Raw genomic sequence first — 25,579 nt, 5'->3', positions numbered from 1 at the left:
AAATAGAAATATTTATTAAGGCATAATAATTCTGCAAAAAAATTTCTCCCATGATTGCCTTTAAATACAACAGAGTAAGTATTTAAAGGTATTATGACACTTTTTGCCTGCCCGGTGTATCTCAGTGGTTGAGCATCTACCTATGAACCAGGAGACCACGGTTTGATTCCTGGTCAGGGCACATGCCCAGGATTGTGGGCTCAATCCCCAGTGTGGGGCATGTAGGAGGCAGCCTATCAATGATTCTTTCTCGTCATTGAGGTTTCTCTTTCTTCCTCTCTGAAGTAAATAAAAATATATATTTTAAAAAAGGTATTATGACACTTTTAATATAACCACAACTGAGCTAATTTCAAATTTTCATGTTTTTAAATGTAAGAATTCTTAAAATTATAAAAATGTAACACTATTAAGGTATGATTTCATGTAAAGTGTCATGTTTCTGAACTAAAATAAATGAATAAAGATGAAACCTAGCAAGTATTGAAAATTTAATTTAATAACTAAGAAAATTACAGGTGATTAAGCCTTTGCTTAACTTTTAAAAAGGTCATGAATTCCTTTATGCAAGACCATATTCATAGTCTTATTATCTCAAACTACTCTTCACTTTATCAACTTTTCTCCACTGAAAATGATTCCCCTGGAACAAAACAGTTGAGAGGAAACATGAACAAAACATTTAACAACCACATTGCTCAAGTATTAAGGAGAGAGATCTAGAAAATAATGCATATGGATCTGCTTTGCCTTTTACACCAGTGATTCTTAACATCATGGAACTTGTCCCACAATGACCATACACCATAAACATTTTGCACATATTTTGCAAGTTCACAGCCCTCCTGAAGCCTGTCCAAATACTCCACTTCAAAAGTGGTAACAATGCCTGGCCGGCATGGCTCAGTGGTTGAGCACTGGCCTATGAACCAGGAGGTCACTGGTTTGATTCCCGATCAGGACACATGCCTAGGTTGCAGGCTTGATCCCGGTAGGGGGTGTGTAGGAGGCAGCCGATCAATGATTCTCTCTCATTGATGTCTCATTGATGTTTCTCTCTCTTTCTCTCTCTCTCTCTCTCTCTCTCTCTTCCTCTTTGAAATCAATAAAAATATTTAAAAACACACACACACACACAAAACCAAAAACAATTACACCTATTTTAAAAAGTAGTAACAATTTCCAGAAGTTGACTCACTTTCTCATGGACATCCTAGAAAAACCACCTTCTCGCAATCTTCAGCTTATTTTGTAAGCAAATCAATGTTAATAGTTAAAAACTTCCTGGAATACTAATGAGCTTGAAAAAGTTTTATTGAACAGTTTTGGATGCTGCTTCCTACCTTTTAAGTTTAAGAATAAAAAAGGTATTTCAATAACAAAACAAATATATAGCGGAGTCTTTTTCCTTTGTGTGAAGAAATATGAACTGTACATAAACATTTATAAGCAAATTAGTTCACTGTCAAAATTTAAATGTCTCAAGAGCACAGCAAATGCTAAACACACTAAGATCGTGCTGCTAGCTGGGGAGTGGCGAGTGCTGGCCTATGGCTTAGGATCTGCGTCCATGCTTGTTTCCTGAGCCTCCTCCACCTCCGAGAGCTTCTCATCATCTGCGATTGAGAAAGAAACATAAAACTTCAGTCAAATTTGCTTAAATTTTATGTCTAATATATGAAAACGTTTATCCTTTATTAGACAGTATATTTAAAATAAAAATGGCAATATAAATAGCCTATGACTGTAATCAGCACACGCAAGTGTTTGGTTTTAAAAGTTCCGGTTGTTCTTGGGTATTCGTAAACGTAAAACTTATGTAAATAATGTAAAACTTACATAAAAAATGTAAAACTTATGTGATAGATTTCACTTTAAACAAAAACTTAGGTCTTAGCTTTTCTTGAAAACAATCAGATCAGATAAGACAGAAATTTCCTATTGGCTATAATCAATACCATGAGCAAGCCTAAAGTTCCCCCCAAAGCACCCACTGTTCACTGATTATGCAAATATGCTTATCATTAACTACTTCACCCACTTGTGGCCTGCCTGGGTCCTGATTCGTTACTTTATAGCAATAAACTATAATAAACCAAGAAAAGTTCCAAATCTATTACCCTTGAATTGCTCTTAATATAGATTGCTGGATATGTGTTTAAATCAGATATTACTACAAATTCAGATTTTTCTGCATATATTCAGAAAGCTGAACAACATGAGTACCTTCTAACGACATCCAACTATACTGATGTTCTAAAACTGAACGTGTACTCTCTCTTTGAGATGTATATTTTAGAAGGCATGCCCCACCATTAAAAATCCTTATAAACATTCGTTATGAAACAATTTCTACTTACTTTCCAGTGTTTGCTGAAGTTCGTGGATGGTACTAAGAAGAACGTGAAACTGTTTCCGTCTCAATTCCAGCTGTGTTAACAAGAAAAAAATTAATACACATTGATCTATAGACTATATATCATGAAATCTAACATATATATGCAAATACCTTGTCTTCAACACTTTCTTTAATATGTGAAAGATGCTCCAATTCTTTGCCCAGAGCTTCTAGTTCCCTGAAAAACAATGGAAGTGTTATATTTTGCTAATGGAGGAACAGAATTCATAATAACTAACTTTTTTTTTTTTAATATATTTTATTGATTTTTTACAGAGAGGAAGGAAGAGGGATAGATAGTCAGAAACATCGATGAGAGAGAAACATCGATCAGTTGCCTCTTGCACACCTCCTACTGGGGATGTGCCCGCAACCAAGTTACATGCCCTTGACCGGAATCGAACCTGGGACCTTTCAGTCCGCAGGCTGACGCTCTATCCACTGAGCCAAACCGGTTTTGGCCATAATAACTAACTTTTTAATTATTAAGTAGTTTTTAAAAATAAAAAAAAGGATGAGTTATAACACTATTATAATTAGACTTTTAAAACTAAGGTGATTTATTCTTCTAAGTATGCATTTATTTTCATTAAAATTAAATTTCTAGATACTTTTTAAAGTATAGGAAAACAGATAATAGAATATCAAACACCAAGTATTGGTAAGTTTTAACAACATTTTGTCATGCTTATTTCAAGTTGGGTTTTTTGGAAAAGAAATAAAACATTGCAGATTTGCTTGACATACACTTTTAATCTTACCCCCAGTCCTCTATCCCAAGCCATTTTTCTTCCTTTACCCCCCACTCAGGCAATCACTATATTATTCCAATCCTTTTTTAATGTGTATATATATATGTGTATCTCTAAAGTAGGTTTACAGTTGTTCATATGGAAAATAATACAATAATTAATAAACAATAATACAAGAATGAACTGTGTTTCTCATACTCGCAACTGTAAACCTACGTTTGCCCCACCTTACATATCTTCTATTTTTCTTTTCTCTGATTATGTTTTTTGAGGTCTGTGTTTAAAAAGAGTATGTCTACTTTATTCTTTTTAACTACTATTTAGTATTACACTATATAAGTAGGACATATTTTATTTATTCATTTTCATATTGATGCATACTATATGCATTTATTTCAGAACTACAAGCAGTATAGGCAGGAGCAATAAAAATAACTATTCAACATATTAGACAATGTCATATTGGCAATCTGATGCCTCCTTTTGGACCATATTATGTACTAGAGGCCCAGTGCATGAATTCGTGCACCAGTGGGGTCCCTTGGCCTGGCCTGTGGGATCAGGCTGAAACCGGCTCTCCGGCATCCCCCAAGGGGTCCCAGATTGCAAGAGGGCACAGGCCAGGCCGAGGGACCCCACAGGTGCATGATCGGGGCCGGGGAGGGACACGGGAGGTTGGCCAGCTGGGGAGGGACCACGGGAGGGCTCCAGGGCATGTCTAGCCCATCTCGCTCAGTCCCGATTGGCCAGACCCCAGCAGCAAGCTAACCTACGGGTCAGAGCGTCTGCCCCCTGGTGGTCAGTGCACATCATAGTGAGTGGTTGAGCAGCCTTAGCATATCATTAGCATATTATGCTTTGATTGGTTGAACGGCTGACTGGACACTTAGCATATTAGGCTTTTATTATATAGGATTCCTAAGAAAAATGGAATGCATAGGCTAGTATCTAAACACATATAAAGATTAGTTACTTTCTAGTAAAGCTCTAAACTTACTTTAATGTCTCATGCCTGTCTGGATGATGCTGAATCACTTTTGCCAAAGCATCATATTCTGAAAGATATAAAATTAAGGTTTTTTTGAACCTGGATATCAAAACAAAATGTATAATATCACAAGTCTTTCCAAATCACTTTCCTAGTTCATAAGGAAGTGAAAACGTTTTAGGATGGAAAGAGTACTGCCAGTGTCACTTGATTCAGCTACAACTGAAATGACACACGACTTCAAGTGTTCCAAGCAAGCATGTTAGCTCCCACTTTGTTTTTCACTTACCTTTTCATGGGCAGAATACAAGAGGCCAGCAGAGGTATATGTGATCTTAAGTCATTATTGATCAAGTGGATGATTCTAAAGAGGACTGTATACTATTTGCCCAGCAAATAAACCACCATCAAGGTAAATATAGAATACCATTCAGTTCAGACCTTAGACAACAGCAAATTGTACTTCTCACTCATTCTAAAGGCAAAGATTTCAGAAACCTAGAAATGATTTAAAATTCAGGAACTTTGTTTCTGCTCCACTGAGACTTCCAGGATAAACCATGTATCTTCCGTCAATCTTTCTTATGAAATGATAAATAGCAGCATTCATTTGAAAGCCTCAATAGTCAATAAAAACAATGTATAACATTTAAAAAGAATTTACTATTGATATTATTAAAATTGGTATATCTTGCTGTAAATTCACCACCAAAACTTGACCACATGCATTTTAGACTGAATTAAAAAAACAACTTTAAAAAATAAGGAATTGAATATCATCGTAATTAATTTGTTAAAAAGTAAAATTTATTGTTTTGGAAATCTGCATATTAATTCCACAAAAGTGTGATTTTTAATTAAAAATTTTTGGATTACAAAATAATACATACTTAGTGTAAAAAAAAAAAGAATTTAAGCCATAAAAACCTACAACCCCTAAATAACCATTAACATTTCCCATTTCTTTCTAGTTTTTCATATATGTCACAATTCTAATTATACATTATATTTCTTTCTGTCTTTCTTTCAATTTACATTATAGGAGGAACAATACCTCTGCCATTAAAAATTGCTTTGAAATTGTTTTTATGAACTGCAATAAGGACATACCCTAATTTAAGAACAAAGAGAGCAAAACAAAATAAAACTTTAACCTTCCTCTTATTATTTAGGTAGCTTGTAAATATTTGCTTGCTTTGTACTTAATAAAAACTCAGTGGGCTTAAATTATTTTTTTAAGTAGCCCCATTAAACAAACAACAAACAAAATCCTAAATCTAGTGTACTTGTGTAAATAGCCTTTGCTGATTAACCATAATATTATTTAGGCAAAGGGGTCTGAAGACAGTAAAAAAACAAAAACAAAAAAACAAATACTTAAGAAATACTTGGATAATCAATTCAATCCAGGAAAAAGAAATTTTTTTTAGCATACCCTCCCTTCTCTGCTATTTTAAAGAATAATATAATTTTGAAGAATTCAGTTTGGCTCCTAATTCTTTTTTCTTTCTTAATCCTCACCCGAGGATATTTTTCCATGGATTTTTAGAGATAGTGGAAGAGAGAAGAAAAGACAAGAGAGAAATATCGAAGTGAGAGAAACGCATCGATTGCTTATCTCCTGCATATGCCACAACCAGGGTCCGGGCTGGGGAGGAGCCTGCAACCGAAGTATGTGCCCTTGACCTGAATCAGACTTGGGACCCTTCAGTCCACAGGCCAATGCTCTATCCACTGAGCCAAACCAGCTAGGGCTCCTAATTCTTTTTTTACAACTCAGGCTGATTCTAGCTGAAGATTTTACCTCACAACATTAAAAAAAAACAAAAAAAACCATGAAAATCCTAGTCAGTAATAAAGTATTCGCACACTAACTAAATCTCACAAAACTCTTACCTTGGCGATTTTTCCGTATTCGTTTTGCTTGAAGAATCTGCTTTTTGCACTCAGCAATTTTTTCATGTGCTCCAGCAATGCTACATTCTATAGAAAAAGGTTTTTTAAGATAGTTGTAACAACATCTATAATCTCCATCCATTTTCAAATTTAAAATGTGTTTTTAAATTAAGTTCCATTGCTAATAAAATAGATGCTGACATTTTTTTTAAAAGTTGTAACTTAAAGTACTATATCATATTAAAATACATTTTTGTAACTAATTTTACTATATTCTTTCTATTAATATTATTATTATTTTACTACTAATCAAAGAAAAATACTAACAAGTATTATTTCATTTAGGCCATAAAAATTAAAATTATACAGATAAATTAATTTAGGTTTCTTTACCTATTTCTTTGTAAATTTTTTCATAATTTTCCATTTCTCTGAGATTCATGTCATATACCAGCAAAGTTTTGCCCATGGAAAATTCACACTGGGACAGTGTGCTCAGCATACGTTGGTACTGGCTGTAACTAATAAAAAAGAGAAAAACAGAATAAAGATTTTTGCAGATTATCAAAGTTGCACTATTTATAGTGTAGGCAAAGCTTTGCTAATTAAATTACATAAAGTTCTGAGAGAATCCTTTGCTTTACTTTAAGTAATTTAGACTATCTGTCCCTTATGTTTTCTTTTCCCAAATATAGTACACTTCAGTTTATAAACTGCTTTAGCTAAAAATGCAAAGATGGTATTGTTGTTCCTATCAGTATAAGCTTAATTTAAATAGCTACTTGTTTTAAATACTTTTAAAAATGTTTTGATCAGATTTTTTATGTCTTCACAATTCTCACAATTTTTTCACTCTATATGGTTATTTGTCTATGTGAAAAGCTAATTCAAATGAAAATTTTTCCAATTTAAAAATTATTAAATATGTATAAAACTTTGCAGCAACCTATTAGCTTATTAAAAAAAGAACATTTTATTTAGATATTTAAACACGTATTTGCTAAAAGTGACTAAACAATGAGCCTGGATTTAATCTTCATTTCTTCTCGTCACTATGCCTTCTACACCTTTTAACAAACATAATAAAGCAGGCCTCTCCAGAGAATTAAGGCCAGAAAAACCTACTCTTGATTAACCAAGAGTTGACTCAATTGGACATTTAAGGTGAGTGAAAATTTACAATATTATCAGGACTGTGTATAAGGCCTAGAATCACATGAGGACAATGGTATAGAAACAACAGTGAAAAGATATACCCCTCTTCCTGGGATCCAGAGTTGCACCATTTAATGAAACTTTTCACTAGCAGATTAATTCTGCGATCATCTCCAGCGCCATCTCCATCAATTAGGAGACGCTTCCGTATGACTTCGTCTGGAGGAAAGAACAATGTGAATTAAAAAGACCATCTGGCTCTTGTTAATTTCAGAAACAAAAAACAAGCATCACTACTCATTCATTCATCTGAAAGAAAATTAATGAAATGTAAATGTACTCTATGCTACTGAACTATACACTTAAAAATTGTTAAAATGGTCAATTTTATATTATGTAGGTTTTACTACTATATTTATGCATACATACATATAAATAAAGCTGTTGAGTGTCTGTGTGTGTCAGGCACTATCTTAGGGCTGGGGTTACAGCAGTGAAAAGCCCACCCCTCACAGAACTGTGATTCTACTGATTTGTTGAGTAGAAATAATTTTCAGGTACCACCAAGGAAATAAGCTAATAATTCTTGAAGAACTTTATTTGGAAAAACCTGTTCAGACAGAAGGAAGACTGAAGTGCTCATTTCTCTGACTAGTGTGAGGTCCTCTGGTGAAAGAAATAGAAAAGAGTGGCAGCCTAGGAAAAGAGAAGAGAGATGGGTCAAAGAAAAAGAAATGAACTCGGTGTTTGTTTTTTAAAATGCGTAATCTAATCATTATATATGCAATGTTCTTTCCCCAAAAGTAATTTTTTTTTAACAAGTCTGTCTCAGTTTTGCTCCAAGGCAAAGAAAAAAAGGAATTAGAAAAGCAGCAGAGATGATCATAATGAGTAAGAAGTGGCCTGGCAGCCCTGAGCTATTCTTCCTGGACAAAATCATGCTGGATCACAACAACAGAAAGACAATTTGAAACCACATCAAAATATTTATTTTCATCAAGAATAATGGTAGCCCAAACTGGTTTGGCTCAATGGATAGAGCGTCGGCCTGCAGACTGAAGGGTCCCAGGTTCGATTCTGGTCAAGGGCATGTACCTTGGTGGTGGGCACATCCCCAGTAGGGGGTGTGCAGGAGGCAGCTGATCCATGTTTCTCTCTCATCGATGTTTCTAACTCTCTATCCCTCTCCTTTCCTCTCTGTAAAAATCAATAAAATATATTTAAAAAAAAAGAATAATGGTAAAGAACAAATGACCTGATAATAAAAGTGTTAGCAAGAGTGCTGAGAAACTGCACTTACATACACTGATGGAAAGTAAACCGGTACACTCTTTGCAGGGCAACTGGGCCAAAACAAACACTATTTAAAAGCCACATTCTAGGAACTCATACTCTAGATACATGTGCACGCATGCACAAAGATAAATGTAAAGGGATGTCCTTAACAATGCTGTTTGTAGAAGAAAGATTGCAAACCTAAACATTCACCAGGAAGAAACTGCTTACATTACGTAATATTATGCAGCCAAAAGAACAGTGTGGGTGTATATATATAATGTTGCCCCCCCCCCAAAAAAAAATCCCAGATGTTAAGTAAAATGAAAACAAAACAGGCAACACAGCTTGTTGCCATTTGTGTAGAAAAGGGGAAGGGCTTGGTGTGTGTCTGTGTATGTGTTCACATATCACACATGTAGTAAGCTTTTCTATTCAGAGAATATCTTTGGGAGAATATACAGTAATACTGATCATTTCTGGTAAGAGAGACTGATAAAGGTTGAGAAAAGATTTAATTTTCTAAATGGCTTTGCAGAATTGTGTTTGTTTGGTTTTTAACATGTGCATGCATTTTTTTTTTTAAATATATTTTATTGATATTTTACAGAGAGGAAGGGAGAGGGATAGAGAGTTAGAAACATCGATGAGAGAGAAACATCGATCAGCTGCCTCCTGCACACCTCCCACTGGGGATGTGCCCGCAACCAAGGTACATGCCCTTGACCGGAATCGAACCCGGGACCCTTCAGTCCGCAGGCCGACGCTCTATCCACTGAGCCAAACCGGTTTCGGCTGTGCATGCATTTTTTATAATAAAGTGTAAATAATTCCTGGAGAGCCCGCCTGATGATTCAACAGCACAATCTTTAAACAACAGTTCCTGTGTGTGGGCAGCATTCTTGAGGGCAGGTGCAGCTGAGATAAATTGTAGAGGGCAGATGGCTTGTTTTAAAATTTATTCTGTGACATCAGATAAACATTTTAGAATTGGGTTTTGTTCTGAGTCATGGCTTTAACAGGCTGCTTGAAACAGATTCATCAGGTGTTTTAATTTTACACTTTAAAATACCAATTAATGCTTTGTTTTTAACCACCAACAATGCTATCTGAGAAGACTGAGACAAAACACAGTACTTGAAGAGATTAAAATGCAGAAAATGAACTGATTTTTTAAAAACTACAAACATGTGCCCTGGTGGTGTGCTCAGTGGTTAGAGCATTGGCCCATGCACTGAAGGTTCTCAGGTTCCATTCCAGGTCAAGGGCATGTACCTGGGTTGCAGGTCCAATCCCAGCCCTGGTCAGGGTGTGTGTGTATGAGGCAACCAATCAAGGTGTCTCTCTCACGTTGGTATTTCTCTCTCCCCTCTCCTCCCTCCCTTCCACTCTAGAAATCAATGGAAAAAATATCCTGGGGTGAGGATAAACAAAGTTTGTTAAAATAAAAATATACAAGGGATAAGCAGTCTGTTGTTCAATTTATGTATTAATATATTTTTATTGATTTCAGAGAGGGAGAGGGAGAGATAGAAAGATCGATGATAGAGAATCTTTGACTGGCTGCCTCCTGCATGCCTACTACATGGGATGGAGCCCGCAATCCCGGCATGGAATTGAACCTGCGACCCTTCAGTCCGCAGGATGACACTCTACCCATTGAACCAAACCAGCCAGGGCTGGTGTTCAATTTATACTGTTCAATTCCTTTGTCAGTCTTCTTAACTCTGCTCTTCCAGTTACTTTCCCCCCCACCCCAACCCCCTTCTGCCTCCCAGATGCCTAGACATCCTACTTTATTGAGGACCAGGGACTTCAAACGTAAATGCATTCAGGGAACAGGAAAAAAAGAACAGAGAAATTGGGGAGTGACTACCCTAACTAAGGGGAAGCTATTACCAGAATGAGTTTTTCAAGAGATTTTGAAAAGTTTAGTAACTAACAAAAAAATGTTTCAAGCAGATTTTGCAATCATTCCACCTGCATACTTAAAATCTGTGCACTTTTATGTATGTATGTAATATCCCAATTACATTTTTGAAATATGTTTAAAACACTATAAAGGCCAAGTAAACTTGGGGAAGGGTTCATAAGGATCAGTCCTGTCTTGCTCATTCTTTTTCCTCCCTAGCCTCTCAATGTGTCTACATTTCTGATGCTCAATAAATATTTTAAAATTGGTTGTGGTGCCTGCCTGAGAGCATCTGCCCTCCAAAGAGAGCTTTGTCTCAATAAACCACTAATAAGTAACAAGCAACTATCTTATTTCAGGTCCACAGGAGAGATTTCTCTTCTTGAACAAAAGACATGAATATTTGGTCAATGAGCAGATGCATCTATAAGGTACCAGAGTAAGTTCTGAGGATGTGAAAGAAAGCCGAGAGTTCTTTCACTTTAGTTAGGGAAATAACACACATGTGATTGCTAATGAGTGACAGACACACAGCAGAAGAAATTAGGATGAGAGCTCCCTTTGGTTTGGGGATTTCAGGAGAAGTAGAATTTGAGCTGCTCTTTTGATATTTAAAAATTATCAATTAAAAAAGCTCAAAGCAATCTATCAAAAGTTCAAATAATATCAATAATCCTAGATATACTTGCACATGTGCAATATGACATATGTCCATCAACAGGGGACTAGTTAAATAAATTTTGGTACAGGAATATGATGAAATACCATGAAACTATAAAAAAGCAAAAAAGTCAATGTACTGATACAGAGAAATCACTTAAGGAAACTTGGTGAAAGAGCAAGGTGAAGAACTATATGTTTGGCATGTTTCCTTCATATAAAAATGAAGGGGAATAAGAATAGTATATATTCACATGTGCATATATTCATAAAGATACCCGAAATTATATACAAGGAATAAAAGAGGTTACTGTGAGAGGGGCAGTGTAAGGGGACTAGATGAGCAACCGGCTGTAAAGGGGGAAACATGCTTTTATATCATTTGATTTTTGAGCCATATGCATACTCAAAATCTGTTAGCTGTTATTTGAAAAAGAAAGCTATGATATGGTAATGATATCATAGGTGTTTGCATATGTTCAAACACAACGAACTGTAGACATTAAATATGCACAGGTTTTTATATATCACTTATGGCTCATAAAGCTGCTGGGGGAAAAAGCAAGCTAAGGTCCCTTCCCAAGCCCCACTGCTGTGGGCTGCAGCAGCTAGATCTGGGCAGGACTACCCAGAACACCAGGGAGGCTGGGAGAGTGAAGACAAAACTTAGGACCAAGCACATAAAGGCCGTCGGTGGTCAGAATGGGAGTCTGCACTAGTAAAGGCCATGCTAGTAGACTTGGACCTTGCTGGTAGGCAACTGGGAGTTTCTAAAGGTTCCTGGGCAGGACTTTCCAGCAGGATTAAGCTGAGGGCAGTGTACAAAGTGGACTGCAACTGGGAAAAGGCCAAAGGCTGGGAGGTTGGGTGGGGGCTACAGCAGCATGTGTAGTTAGGAGCTGCAATGGCATGAACTGAAGCAGAGATTAGTCACAGGTCTCGGGAGGCAGGTCAGGGCTGAGCAGAGACCTGGTTAGGAACAGGCGGAAGGCATGCGGAGGAGTCTGTGTGACCGGTTCTGGAAGCGCAGAGGACTCTGACCAGAAAGCCAAGGCCATTTTCTGGCTTCAGCCCTGTCCTTTCTGTTAAGAGCAGAGAACATTTCCTCACAGCCAAACTTCTGGGCCAGTGTTCTGGTTAGTCCACAGTGTTTACTTTGAGGGTGTGTATGTATGTGACCAATATTTAACTTCACCTGTAAAATGGGAATAAAACTACCCACTTTGTAGGACTTCTGTGAAACTTTACAGAAATAAAAGTATACAAAGGAGCATAATGCCTGTTCACAGAAGGAAAGTAGGGGGAAAAAAGATATCCTATCTTTATGTTAAATTTAATCCACAACTTGTATCTCCTAAAAATGGTAAAAAATGAGTAAATGTTGAATATATATCATAGATAGATCAGTATACTCAGATAGATATATGCTATGCACTTATGCATAAAGTTTTGCCCAGTTATGATCTCTCAGAAATTTGGTTATCTCAAACTTCATATTGCAAGGTTACAACATTCCTACCTTAAACTGAATGGAAGAGCTGCTGCCTAAAAAATTCTCTGGGGATGAGAATTACTGAAATCCCACATATAAAGCAGAGCACAGCTCCAAGAGCAACAAAATAAAACAAAGGGGTGAGGTGCCAGTTTAAAAACAGGCTCTGTTCTTTCTCAACTTAAAGATGGACTGTTGCTGACAGTTCCCAACACACATGACGTGAGCATTATTATTTTTAATGACACCTCATCAATTAGCTCTAGATTGAACACACCTAAGACATGTTTTGTTTACTATATACATTGACTTCATAAATTATTATCAAGCTTGAAGCTCTTTATAAGCAATTTGAATGCTAATACTAATAATTCTGGCGGGCCTTGGACCACCCTATAAAAATAAAGATGACTTAGAAACTATGTTATTGATGTAATCAACATCATTCCTTACTTGTCATAATTACTTTCTTTATGGACTATGAGGATCAACGTCATCTGGAAAGAGCTTTTAAACCAAAATGCTTAACATCTGCCCTGAGAATGGTTTTCTGCTTGACTTTAGGCCTGTAGGGAGATTTCCTACTGCATTCGGTTATATGTTGTACCATAATTACACCTATAAACTGCTATTCAAATAACTTTAAAATCAGTTACGACACCTGTATGCTGACAAGCAAATATTTCTTCATAAAATTGAAATGCTTTTTAGATCCCTTCCTGTCTTATCTGCCAACCCATATCTAGAAGAAATTACCCATTTCCCTTAAACAGAGGCAGGAAGAAATTACTCCTTTATAGTCACTAAACCAACTCACCATTTCCAAGCTCTCTAGCCAGGTGACATCCACCATTTTATTTATTTTTTATTTTTATCTTTATTTTTATTTTTTAAATATATTTTATTGATTTTTTTACAGAGAGGAAAGGAGAGGGAGAGAGAGTTAGAAGCATCGATGGGAGAGAAACATCAATCAGCTGCCTCCTGCACACCCCCCACTGGGGATGTGCCCGCAACCAAGGTACATGCCCTTGACCGGGATCAAACCTGGGACCCTTCAGTCCGCAGGCCTACGCTCCATCCACTGAGCCAAACTGGTTAGGGCGACATCACCATTTTAACTGTGTTCTCATTTTAGTGTGGAAAGACAATCTCTCATAAACCCAGACTAATGCTCCTTTAAAAACCCACAGTTGTTATTCTCCACAGTAGCTATTAAAATCTCGACTACAAAACAACTTTTCAGAACATCTAACAGCATTCAAAAACGAAAGAGGAAAACAGTTTGGAAGATAATAATAATGGTGGGCCAACCTCCAAAGTACTTACTTCTTCAGGGACAGGTCAAGGCTTGATAACTATGGCCAGAACCTCCGGATGGGACACCTCCACCTACCCTCAAAAGTGACTCCCCCCACTGGAAGCCCTCACAGCATTGCAACCTCACCTGCTTCAGAAAACAGCAATCCTGGGATCTACCAATGAAGATGAGCATTTCCTTTAGAAGCCAATTTAAATTTAGCAGGGAATATTGCAGGCAAGGAATATTGCAGGCATGCAAACCCACCACTGGCTTTTTCCAGCCAGGTGTTCCTAAACCCTCTGAATCCAAACTGAAAACCACAGGAAGGGATAATAATTTCAGACAGGATTACAGCAGAAAAACAGCTGGCATCAGGACAATGTAGTAATATGTGTAAAAATTAAAAATACATATAACCTATGACCTGTACTGTATTCTAAAAATTATTCCTACAAGTGTGCTAAGACATCTATACAAACAGCTCCGCTGTAACACTATTTGTAAGAGCAAAAAACTGAAAATAGCTAAATAGATTTTAAAAAGCTGTGGTAGATTTATACAATGAAATACTACTTGGCCTTATAAAAGAAGGAAATCTTACCCTTTGTGACAGCATGGATGGACCTGGAGGGCATTATGCTAAGTGAAATAAGCCAGTCAGAGAAAGACAAGTACCATATGATTTCACTCTGGCCAGGAGTGAAATCAAAGGAACAAAATGAACTAACAAGCAAAATAGTGACAGATGCATAAATAGAGAGCAGGCTGACAACTGTCAGGTAGGGGGATGGCTAGCGGGGGGGGGGGGGGGAGGAGGGGTTTGAGCAAAAAAGAAAAAACTCATAGACACAGACAACAGCTGGTGACTGCCTGGACAGGGGTGGGGCGGACGGTGGGGATGAGGGTGAGGGGTAGAGGGAGAGCGAGGAGGATATAGTGGGAATAAATGGTGATGGACAGAGACTTGACTTGGGATGGTAAACATACAATACTGTGTACTGATGATGTGATGTTAGAACTGTGGACCTGAAACCTGTATAATTTTGTTAACCAGTGTCACCCCAATAAATTCAATAAATAAATAAATAGAATAAAATACTACACAGTGATACAAAAGAATGAAGAAGGAAAAGTTCAAAGCTCTATCATTAATTGCAGAAGTATAATACAGAAGAGAGTGGAAACACCTGTATAAAATTTTAAAGGATATATACATTTTGGCATATTAATAAGTACATAATGCTTGTAATACGCTAAGAACTGTTCTAAGTGCCTTTCACATAAAAACACATTTAATCTGCACAATAGTCCTATAAAACAGATATTATTACCCTTATTTTATAGATACAGGTAAAAAGACATTTTTATTTGCCCCAAATTAAATGTCACAGGAAGTAAGGAGTAGAGCTGGGACTCAAACTCAAGAGACTGCACCAGATAAGGTGCTTTTTACTTTTTTCTGAGCATTTAAGTATCATTCTGGAAGGGCACAAAATAGAGTTTATAGTGATGACCTTTGGGCAGCGGGATTAGTGATGGAAGGTGATTAGAGGAAGGTGTCACATTTCTTCCTGAATTTTCTGACTTAAAAAAAAATCAACAGTGGTTGATAGGTAGTGAGATTAATGGTATATTGAAGTATTTTCCTTCACTACTTCTGTATAAAAAAATTCTAATCAATGTTCTTTAATAAATCTATGATGTGTTAACGAGAAGAAAGCTGGTTTGCCCTGAGCTGTTAACAAGAGAGACCAAGGCTATGTAAAAACAGTGTGTGTATAGATTCCTGTTAAATTTATCATTAGCTTCCCGCTGCTCAAGAGTTATTAAGCTGAAAGAGGTATATTCCATTGTGTTTGATTCCTTATAGTAAAATAACACCTATCTTCCCCTCTCCCTTTTCAGGAAGCTTAAAATTATTAAAAACAATTTTTAAGGCCAACACTATTAAGAAGACACAAAAATGGCAGGTGGAAAAACAGTAAGATAATTTGATTCCTTTATGTAAATACTGATCTCTTGTGAGATACTTAGGACCAGTCTAAATAAATTGCTGATGCCAAAGTAAATTACTTAAACCAAAATTAAATTAAAAAAAAATATTGTTGAGGTCTTTTTTTTTTTTTTTTTTTTTTTTTTTTTTAAATATATTTTATTGATATTTCACAGAGAGGAAGGGAGAGGGATAGAGAGCTAGAAACATCGATGAGAGAGAAACATCGATCAGCTGCCCCCTGCACACCTCCCACTGGGGACGTGCCCGCAACCAAGGTACATGCCCTTGACCGGAATCGAACCCGGAACCCTTCAGTCCACAGGCCGACGCTCTATCCACTGAGCCAAACCGGTTTCGGCTATTGTTGAGGTCTTTTATGTTTCTCTAGATTTATATTTAGAGTACAGTACTAATAAAGTCAAGGTTGAAATTCCAATCTTGCTTTGAGAAACCATCTATATTGGCTAAAGAAACATTATTTAATAGTTGAACTGCAGCCCTAACCCTTGGGCTAGGGCCATAGCCGAGGGAACAAGGGGGCAAATTCACTGGCACTAGTAAAAAGCAAAAAGCAAAAAAATCCCTGAGCCCACTAATGTCTAATTAACATTAGATCAGCAACTGAAATAGAAACAGCAGCAGCAGACACTTATACAGTGTTTATACACTCCTACTTGATGACCAAACATCTTGTTTGTTTCCTTTCACTCTGAAAAGTGTCCTGCTCTGGACAATAAAATAAATGGTCACTGAACTTCAATGTGCTTTACATAATCACACTTCATCCTTGAAACAACCCCCTAGAGCAGGGGTGGGCAAACTTTTTGACTCGAGGGCCACAATGGGTTCTTAAACTGGACCGGAGGGCCGGAACAAAAGCATGGATGGAGTGTTTGTGTGAATATAAATTCAAAGTAAAGGAGCGGAGGGGAGAGCAAGAGAACCGGATAGAACAGCTGGATCTGGCCCGCGGGCCGTAGTTTGCCCAAGGCTGCTCTAGAGTATGTATTATTATCTTCCTTTACAGATCTGTGGTGTCACCTCTGCAGTCATAGGAAAATATAAACAATTACATTAGAAAGTCATAGTATAGATCCATTATTTTGTCACATTGTTCTGAGGCATATTTAAAATGATTATTTCAAATTTTTACAAGCATATATCCATGCATTTGATTTTTTAAAAAGACCACTAAACTGTCAAAACCAACAAGCGCTATTAAATGCAAAGTACAGACACATTCAGCACCCCACCACCCCTTCATCTCCCATCTGTTGCTCTGGCATATCAATGTATCTACCTAATGTTCTCTATACTGCAAAAGGGCTTCTGAAATGATTTCTATTAGGGGACTAACACTGTTTACCACCCTTTAAATTAACACATACAAAATACAAACTGTGAACATAGTTTAAATTAGCAGTGATAACATCTAAACTGCTTTCCAGTTAGCCAAAATGCTGGAGTGCAACAGGGGAGAGAGAATGGCCTTGCCAATAACCGGCTATGTGACAGACAGTAAGTCACTGACTGCACAAGACCTCCATTTTTCCATATATAAAATTACTGTGTTGGTGATAATATCCATAGTTCAGTATCTATAGATAACAATATGGGATTTTTCTCCTTCCCTCTGAGGCAGGGCAGTTCCTCAAATTAATCCAGGTGTCCTTGTGTTGGGTTCAGGACATAAAGAGCTTGTCCTCCAAGAGGTCTCAGTTCAATTAGATAGGCAGCCCCATATGTAAGGCACAGCACCTTGCCAGGCATCTGAGTCAGATTCCGAAGAGACAAGTACTGGTACTCCTCCAAGAACTTTTCAGGAAAATGACTGAGATGTAGAAGCCACCCACTTCTCAGTCTTCTCCACTGCCATCACCCTAATCCAAGCCCACCTTGTCTTATCTCTCCCTGCTCCATTTCTGCCTTCCTATAATCCATTCTCTTCACAGCAGCCCAGAATGATCTAAAAGATCTATCAGATCACTAACTTTTCTGCTTAAAATTCTCCAATCATTTCCAAGTACCCACAGAACACTTCATCTCCTCTCCATGGCCTGGAAGGCTCATTTATTTTTTCCAACCTCCTTTTGTGTCACACCCCTCCTGGCCCACCTCCACCTGGACCCAGCCTCCCTTATTTTCCCTAAGGCAGTGGTTGGCAAACTCATTAGTCAACAGAGCCAAATATCAACAGTACAACGATTGAAATTTCTTTTGAGAGCCAAATTTTTTAAACTAAACTTCTAACGCCACTTCTTCAAAATAGACTCACCCAGGCCATGGTATTTTGTGGAAGAGCCACACTCAAGGGGCCAAAGAGACGCATGTGGCTCGTGAGCCCATTTGCCCACCACGGCCCTAAGGGGAGAAGAGCTTGTTTTCACTTCAGGCCTCTGCACTAGCAGTTGCCTCTATCTGGAATACTTTCCCAGAGTCTTCAGAGTTGACCCCGCAGGTCTCACATTAAATATCAGTTTTGAGAGCAGCCATACCTGATCACCCTATTTTACCTAGTTGCTGGCAGGCCTTCCCCATTACTCTCTCTTCCATCCTATCTACTTCATTCTCAGAACTCAATTAACTTCAGAAATTATGTTCTTTTTCAGAAATTACTTATTTACTGATTGATTGCACACAATTGCTTCTCTCTCCCAAGTAGGAGTCAAGCAGTGTACTGCTGTAACCAGCCTCTGGCATCATTCCTAAAAGGTATGCAATAGATACTTGTAGGTCTATCACACATCTCTCTCACTTCTGCTCGATTGTTACCAAAATCTCAATTGAAGAAAACCACATTAATGAGAACTGCCTAAAGAAGTTGTAGTTCATTCTTTCCTGCATGTCTACATATCCTTAAAGCAAACAAGCAAAAAAATTTTGCTCTGAACCTGGTCAGTTTTGCTCAGTGGTTAGAGAGTCAGCCTGAGACCAAGGGGTCCCAGGTTTGATTCTAGGTCAAGGGCATGTATCTCGGTTGCGGTCTTGATCTCTGTCCCAGTCAGCCTGTGTGCGGGAGGCAACCAGTTGATGTGTCTCTCCCACATCAATGTGTTTTTTTTTCCTCTCTCCCTTCCTCCTCCTCCTTTCTCTCTTCCATTCTCTAAAAGTCAATGGAAAAATATTCTCAGGTGAGGATTTAAAAAAATTTTTTTTGCTCTGAATTACGGCAGACCAGCAAAGCTATTTGCCTAACCCACATAGTCTATTGGCTTTAGAATGCTTTCTAACTTGTGATTTAGCCTTCTCTGACCTAATAGTGATGTGTTAAAACAGCCCAATGATCTTCAGTGCTAAAAAGAAAGTTGATGATCTGACACCAGCTTTTCTTTATAAGCACCCCAAAGATAAGCCTTTTCTCCAGTGTTTAAATCACAAAAAACGGCTTGTCTTGGTTATCTAATGCTGCCTTCTCTCGTAAACACTAGCTCACAGAATGGACCAGCTCTTGGTATGAACTGTTAGGGAAATAAGAGCCACTGTCACTTTCTTATGAATGTAGCAGACTTTACTCTAGCATTTTGAGGATCGCCCCCACTTGTAACTTCCTCTTGGATTTCCTGGTCTTCATGTTCTTTTTCTTTTTTTAATATGTTTTATTGACTTTTTACAGAGAAGAAGGGAGAGGGATAGAGAGTTAGAAACATCAATGAGAGAGAAACATCGATCAGCTGCCTCCTGCACATCCCCTATTGGGGATATGCCTGCAACCAAGGTATATGCCCTTGACTGGAATCTAACCTGGGACCCTTCACTCTGCAGGCCGACGCTCTATCCACTGAGCCAAACCGATTAGGGCTCCATGTTCTTTTTGCCCTGCTTCCTCACCCATTTATTTTATGTTTACTCATTATGGTAAGCTACCTTATATATTTTCTAGAATAAGCTAAATACCAAGTATTAAGGGCTATAGCAGGAATATACATGAAATAACATGGTTACAGGTGCAAGACTAACTGGTTCTAGGAAAGAGAAAAGGGGATAGATGAGGTAGGTCTTGAAGAATATGTGGGCTATCTCCAAGCAGAGAAGGGCAATCGTGGGATTAAAGGGAAAAGGCACAGTTCTCATCTAAGGAAAGTGGAGAAGAGATGAGCAAATCAGCTCTTACACTTAATACTATTTACTGAATATTATGTATCAGATTCAGTGCAAAGCACTTTACAACTTTTATTGCACTTAATCCTAGGTTTTACTATTATGCCCATTCAAAGAATGAAACTGAGGCTCAGAGAGGTTAATTAACCTGCACAAGGTCAGACAACTTGCAAGTGGTGGTGCCCAGGGCCTCTCAGGATGTAGGGGGCACTTGACTGCAGTCAGTAACTTGACTAGAACTCATCTTCCCTTCTCATCTCCTGACAAAACCTCTCTCTCCTTTGAAGTTCTCTTCCTCAATAGAGAAGTAGCACTAACAAGCATAGTCACTCACCTCAGACACCTGGGATAATCCTTGATCCTTCCCCTCTCATCCACTCAATCATCAAAGTCCTGACATCCCCCCTCATAAATTTCTCTCTCCCGGTCCACTCCTCTGCATTCCCTCTTCATTGGAGCCCCCATTAGCTCATTAGGACCCCAGCAGTAGTAGCTGAGACATTAATTGTAACCGTAAAGGTAAGAACACTAGAGCCAGACTGCCTGGTTTTGAGCCCAGGCTCTAGACCAGGGGTAGGAAGCATCTGGCCCACCAGCCCTATAAAGCCCTGCAAAATCATTTGGTCTGGCCCTGCCAAGGCATTAGGGGTGAGTTAATTAAATGTTTGACCAAACACAGCAGGCTAATTTTTAAGTGGGTAATTTTGTATGGCTTGTGAATGATGTTATAAATATCCAAATGGCCCTTGGCAGAGAAAAGGTCCCCCACCCCTGCTCTAGACCTTACCAGTGTTGTATGGTAAATCAGCAAGAGGTTACTACTATGCTTCACCACCTGTGCAACCTTGGGTAAGTTACATAACATCTTTGTGTCCCCATTTCGTCTGTAAAGTGGGGATAAATAGAACACTGTTTGACATAAATGTCATGTAAATGTTAGAGATGGGGGGGCTTAACTCCTCACTTTCCCTTTTCTCATCATTCTTCACATAGCAGAGTGTAGTGCTCTTCTTTCTTTTTTAATGCATATCTGATCACACAGGACCAATGTTAAAAACTTTTAATGGTTTCTTATTGCCGTCAGAAATCTCTGGCTCGTAGCTTTCTAAATTCTAGTCAATATTTGTCATCTTTGAGCTGTTCCAACACTTTGGGGCCTTTGCACAAGTCATTCCCCCTGGAACACCAGCCCATGTATTCTTTTTTTTTTTTTTTAATATATTTTATTGATTTTTTACAGAGAGGAAGGAAGAGGGATAGGTAGTTAGAAACATCGATGAGAGAGAAACATCGATCAGCTGCCTCCTGCACACCCCCTACTGGGGATGTGCCCGCAACCAAGGTACATGTCCTTGACTGGAATCGAACCTGGGACCCTTCAGTCCACAGGCCGACGCTCTATCCACTGAGCCAAACCAGCTAGGGCCCATGTATTCTTTATAATGGGATTAAGGGTAACTTTTTCAGGGAGGCTTTCTGATATCCAAGAATGAATAAAGAAATCTTAGTTACATGCTTCTACAGTTCCCAATCTTGTCCTTCCCCTCTGGTAACATTTGCCACACTTAAAACTAATTATCCAACGTGTCTTTCCCACCAGACTGTAACCTCATACATAGGGCAAAAGGTCTCCCCTGTAGGTCCTGGGCTGTAATCCCAAAGCCTAGCCCAGATGGAATGAATGTCTACTGAATCAATGAAACTGGAATGAAGCCAAGTTACCATTACCCATTAAGTACCTGGATCTTTGAGATCTCCCCACCGCCTCTCACTATGCTTTATCACACCCACAAATTTGTGTCTATTACTTTCTTCCCATTGCCTGGTCCCTGGAGACGTCTACCCCCAACTCTTCAGAAGTGTCTTCTCTACAGATATCTATGACTACTAGTCACTCTCTCTTCAAAGAGACCCAGCACCCCTAGATGTCCCCTTCCCAGATGTCAGAGGACTTCCTTCCTCCTTAACTGGATACCTTCTTAGGTGCTCCCTCCAGTTGCCCACCATGCCTGTCTACCTTCCCCAAGGCCTCAAGCTGTTTTATTTCTGCTCTTAGTGAAGAGACCACCCTCTGATTCCCTCCTCAAATAGGTCACCTTCCTCAATCGCCCTCACAACTCTCCATAAATCCAGCCTCTACCTCGTTCCGCCTTCCTTCCAGCAGACAAAGCACCCACCCAAGCCATACACACTCAAGCAAATCTCTTATTGTCCTGATGCACCCTAGGTGGCCCCAACCCCCTACTGGCTCCTTATCTCAAAAATCTCCCACCACACTCACTTCAGACACCAGTCCACATCCAGGCCTCTCACACCCTGCCCGCATCCACTCCTTGCATCCTGTCCGCATCCACTCCTTGCATCCTGTCCGCATCCACTCCAACACCCTGCCCGCATCCACTCCAACACCCTGCCCGCATCCACTCCTCGCATCCTGTCCGCATCCACTCCAACACCCTGCCCGCATCCACTCCAACACCCTGCCCGCATCCACTCCAACACCCTGCCCGCATCCACTCCAACACCCTGCCCGCATCCACTCCTTGCATCCTGTCCGCATCCACTCCAACACCCTGCCCGCATCCACTCCAACACCCTGCCCGCATCCACTCCTCGCATCCTGTCCGCATCCACTAATACACCCTGCCCGCATCCACTCCTCGCATCCTGTCCGCATCCACTCCAACACCCTGCCCGCATCCACTCCAACACCCTGCCCGCATCCACTCCAACACCCTGCCCGCATCCACTCCTCGCATCCTGTCCGCATCCACTAATACACCCTGCCCGCATCCACTCCAACACTCTGCCCGCATCCATTCCTACACCCTGCCCGCATCCACTCCTACACCCTGTCCTGGCCTCCTGACCCCCACCCCAGTCCAGGGCCAGTCCGGACCTCACTGCGATGGAGCCCGCGGTGGGGCTGTTCGTTCTGTCCAGACTCCTCCAGAGGTCACTCTGCGTGCGCTGACACCCCGCTCACGGGTCGCGGACTCCCCTCCTTCCCCGCTGGCCCGAACCTCGCCCTCCCAGTCCCCTTCCCCGCAGGCCGCCCGCACGCCCTCGGGACCCCGGGTGCGAGCCTCCCCCTCCCCGCTTCGCGGGGCTCTCCGGGGATCACGAGCGCCCAGCGCGTCCCCGACAGCCCGCGCCCCTTCCGGGCCCCCGCCACGTGCGCTCCCGGCCGACCCCAGCCCGCCGTGGCCTCGGGAGCGGCCGGCGAGTCCGCGGCCCGGCTGTGCTCGCGGCGGCCAGGGCTCGCGGGGCGGCCGGGGTCGGGGGCCCGGCTCCGGGAGCGGCCGGGCTCGGGCCCCGCGCTCGGGGAGCGGCCGGAGGCGCCTCACCGTCAGTCACGGCTCCCATGGCGTGCGCGGCGGCGGCGCGGGCTGAGGCGGCGCAGGCTGAGGCGGCGGTTGGCGGCGGAGGTCAAACTCCCACAATGCAGCCGGGTAAACAGCATGGAGGCGGAGGCGGCGCCCGCGGCCGCCCGCTCCGACGCCTGAGCCGCGCCGCCGCCGCGGGACCCGCTCCCCGGCTGCCCACTCCCGGGGCGGCCCGGCCGGCGCGCGTGGAGCCTGCCCGCGGGCGGCCCGCTGCTCCCCGGCCGCCCCGCCGCCTCCACCCGGAGGCCGCCCGAGGCCCCGTCAGCCGCCAGGTGAGCTCTCGGGGCGCTAGGGCGGCGGGGACTACGGCCGCCCGGGGTCGAGGCCCGCGTCTTCCCGGGAGGGACCGCGGCCCCGGCCTCCCCGTGCGGGCTGGGGTGTGCTCGCCCCCGGGGGTGGGACGGGCGGGGGCGCCTGGACCCGCTGAGCCCTGGTCGCGGGGCGGGGCGGGGCGCGGCGGAGGGTCCCCACGAAGTTCCGCCTCTCGCGCCGGCGGGTCTAGAACGCGCGCACCGGCGCGGGGCGCGGCCAGCGGTCCGGAAGGCCGGAGCCCCGGGGGGCGGGCGGGCCCGGCGGGTGCTGCTTTTCCCCGTGGGGGTCGGCGGGGTCGGGGAGGGGTCGGAAAGGGGAAACTTAGGGACCTCCGGGCGGAGTTCGCGGCGGGACTGGGAGAGCGCCGTGCCCGCCGTCCTCACCTGGCGGCCCGGCGCTGATCGGGGATGGCGTGCTTTTATTTATTTTTTATTTATTTATCGTTTACTTATTTATTTATTTTTCTCTTTGATAAAAAAAAAAAGCCTCTGTGACTGTCCCCATCTTAAGGGGAAGTTGAAAGTGAAGGGAGAGGGAGGTGCTTAATGAGAAACGTCGCCTCGCGTGTCTAGTTACACGTTTCCGGAGCACCCTGCGGATTATATGGGCATCTCTCCCCAAAAGTCACTTTGATTCCATTTCGACGAGTTTCTCGCAAAGGGCAACCTTTAGGTGGTGAGCGGTGCGGAGGGACGCGCCAGGCCCGCTGCTGTGACCTCCAGTGGGACAGGCTCCGTCCGCCCCAGCGCGTGCCTGAGCGTCGAACCCGGGCTTGCTGTGCTACTTACTGAGCTTGGACTTACTCTCCGACGCTCCGTCCCCCAGCACCCCGCCTGCATTTCCGGGATGAAGCAGTTCTGTAGGATTGATCTGGTTGTTTCCGTTTCCTTGCTGAGGTTGGTTTCACCCTCCCTGCTTCTCCCAGTTCTCTCAAAGGAGCAGAGTTGTACATGCAGATGTGTGACCAGGAAGTGGCTTTAATTTAACCTCTATTTAGAAACCAACGCATGTAAAATTGTATTCGTCGATATGAGGTCGAAACTTCAGTAATACTCTTCAACAGTATTCTGAAGAATTAGCACCTTTGACTTTTGGCGCAGGGCGACATAAAAAGTGTGTGAAGATTTTTGAGGTATAACTTTCCCTCCCCCCAGGGTGTGAAACCTCCCCTGGCGTTGAAATAATATTGGCCTAAGAAGCACTGGCTGCCATGTGCTTCCATCGCTGCTCATGTTTTTGGTTTTTAGAAGGAAGATTCTCTGACCAAAAGAATTACTTTAAATCTTCAGGACTACAGGGGCCGGCGCGGCTCAGTGGTTGAGCATCGACCTATGAACCAGGTCAGGAGTCACGGTTCAATTCCCTGTCAGGGCACATGCTCAGGTGGCCTGGGCTTGATCCCTAGTGTGGGGCCTGCAGGAGGCAGCCAACCAATGATTCTCTCTCATCATTGATGTTTCTCTCTCTCCTTCCCCCTTCCTCTCTGAATCAATAAAAAACATATTAAATCCTAAGTACTAAAAATTTTAACTTGAAAGTATCAATTGATTATCTGTCAATCTCAAGTGGCACTTTTATGGGGATCATTATTGTTTATAAGGTAATTGGCAAGTGGTGAAATGATGTTCTTTTTTAAATTGTTACTTGGTCTTATAATCATGATGTTGACTTTGAAACAGTATATAGTGATTTAAAATAATCATTAGTCCTGGCAGGGTACCTCAGCATAGTCCCAATACGCCAAGCTTGTAGGTTCAATCTGGGCATATACAAAAAGCAATCAATGAATGCATAAATAAGTGGAACAACAAATCTCTCTTTCTTTCTCTCTCTTCCCCTTCCCTCCTTTTTTCCCTCTCTCTCTCTATCTCTGAAATCAGTAATCTAAAAAAATCTTCAATGTTGTTAATAGACAAGAATCACTGCCCCCTGCAACTGTTAAATTTTCAGGAGACA

General features: G+C 41.3%; 2 protein-coding genes across 6 annotated transcripts in view; one reads left to right on the top strand and one right to left on the bottom strand.

Annotated features, from left to right (window-relative positions):
• Positions 1-478: 478 nt before the first annotated feature.
• On the bottom strand, positions 479-23,480 carry THOC7 (THO complex subunit 7). 4 transcript variants are annotated; one of them, XM_080671515.1, is made up of 9 exons: positions 23,273-23,425; positions 7,800-7,885; positions 7,291-7,408; positions 6,428-6,555; positions 6,035-6,121; positions 4,148-4,205; positions 2,510-2,576; positions 2,361-2,430; positions 479-1,616 (listed from the first exon to the last, which is right to left on the bottom strand). In XM_080671515.1, exons 4-9 carry the CDS (start codon positions 6,534-6,536, stop codon positions 1,549-1,551), a joined length of 459 nt encoding a protein of 152 aa, XP_080527641.1. In that variant the 5' UTR covers positions 6,537-6,555; positions 7,291-7,408; positions 7,800-7,885; positions 23,273-23,425; the 3' UTR covers positions 479-1,548. The 4 variants fall into 4 exon arrangements, with proteins under 4 accessions (XP_080527641.1, XP_080527642.1, XP_080527640.1 ...); XM_080671516.1 differs by lacking the exon at positions 23,273-23,425 and adding an exon at positions 22,825-22,945; XM_080671514.1 differs by lacking the exon at positions 7,800-7,885 and having other exon boundaries at positions 23,273-23,480.
• ATXN7 (ataxin 7) overlaps positions 23,449-25,579 on the top strand; it is a 175,124-nt gene continuing 172,993 nt past the window's right edge. For both annotated transcript variants that reach the window (XM_080671512.1, XM_080671513.1), the window contains exon 1: positions 23,449-23,583. The gene's annotated coding sequence lies outside the window, so the exon portion shown is untranslated. The remainder of the gene's footprint in view (positions 23,584-25,579) is intronic.

Source organism: Plecotus auritus (assembly GCF_963455305.1).
Source record: "Plecotus auritus genome assembly, chromosome: 6".
NCBI lineage: Eukaryota > Metazoa > Chordata > Mammalia > Chiroptera > Vespertilionidae > Plecotus > Plecotus auritus.
Note: the sequence above shows the minus strand (reverse complement) of the source record. Positions and strands in the feature narration are given on the sequence as shown.

Coding starts and splice junctions, on each gene's coding strand:
- THOC7 (XM_080671514.1), bottom strand. Junction 6,556..7,290: donor TCTGGATCCCAGGAAGAGGG/GTATATCTTTTC, acceptor CTTTTTTATTAG/TTACAGCCAGTACCAACGTA. Junction 1,617..2,360: donor ACTTCAGCAAACACTGGAAA/GTAAGTAGAAAT, acceptor TCTCAATCGCAG/ATGATGAGAAGCTCTCGGAG.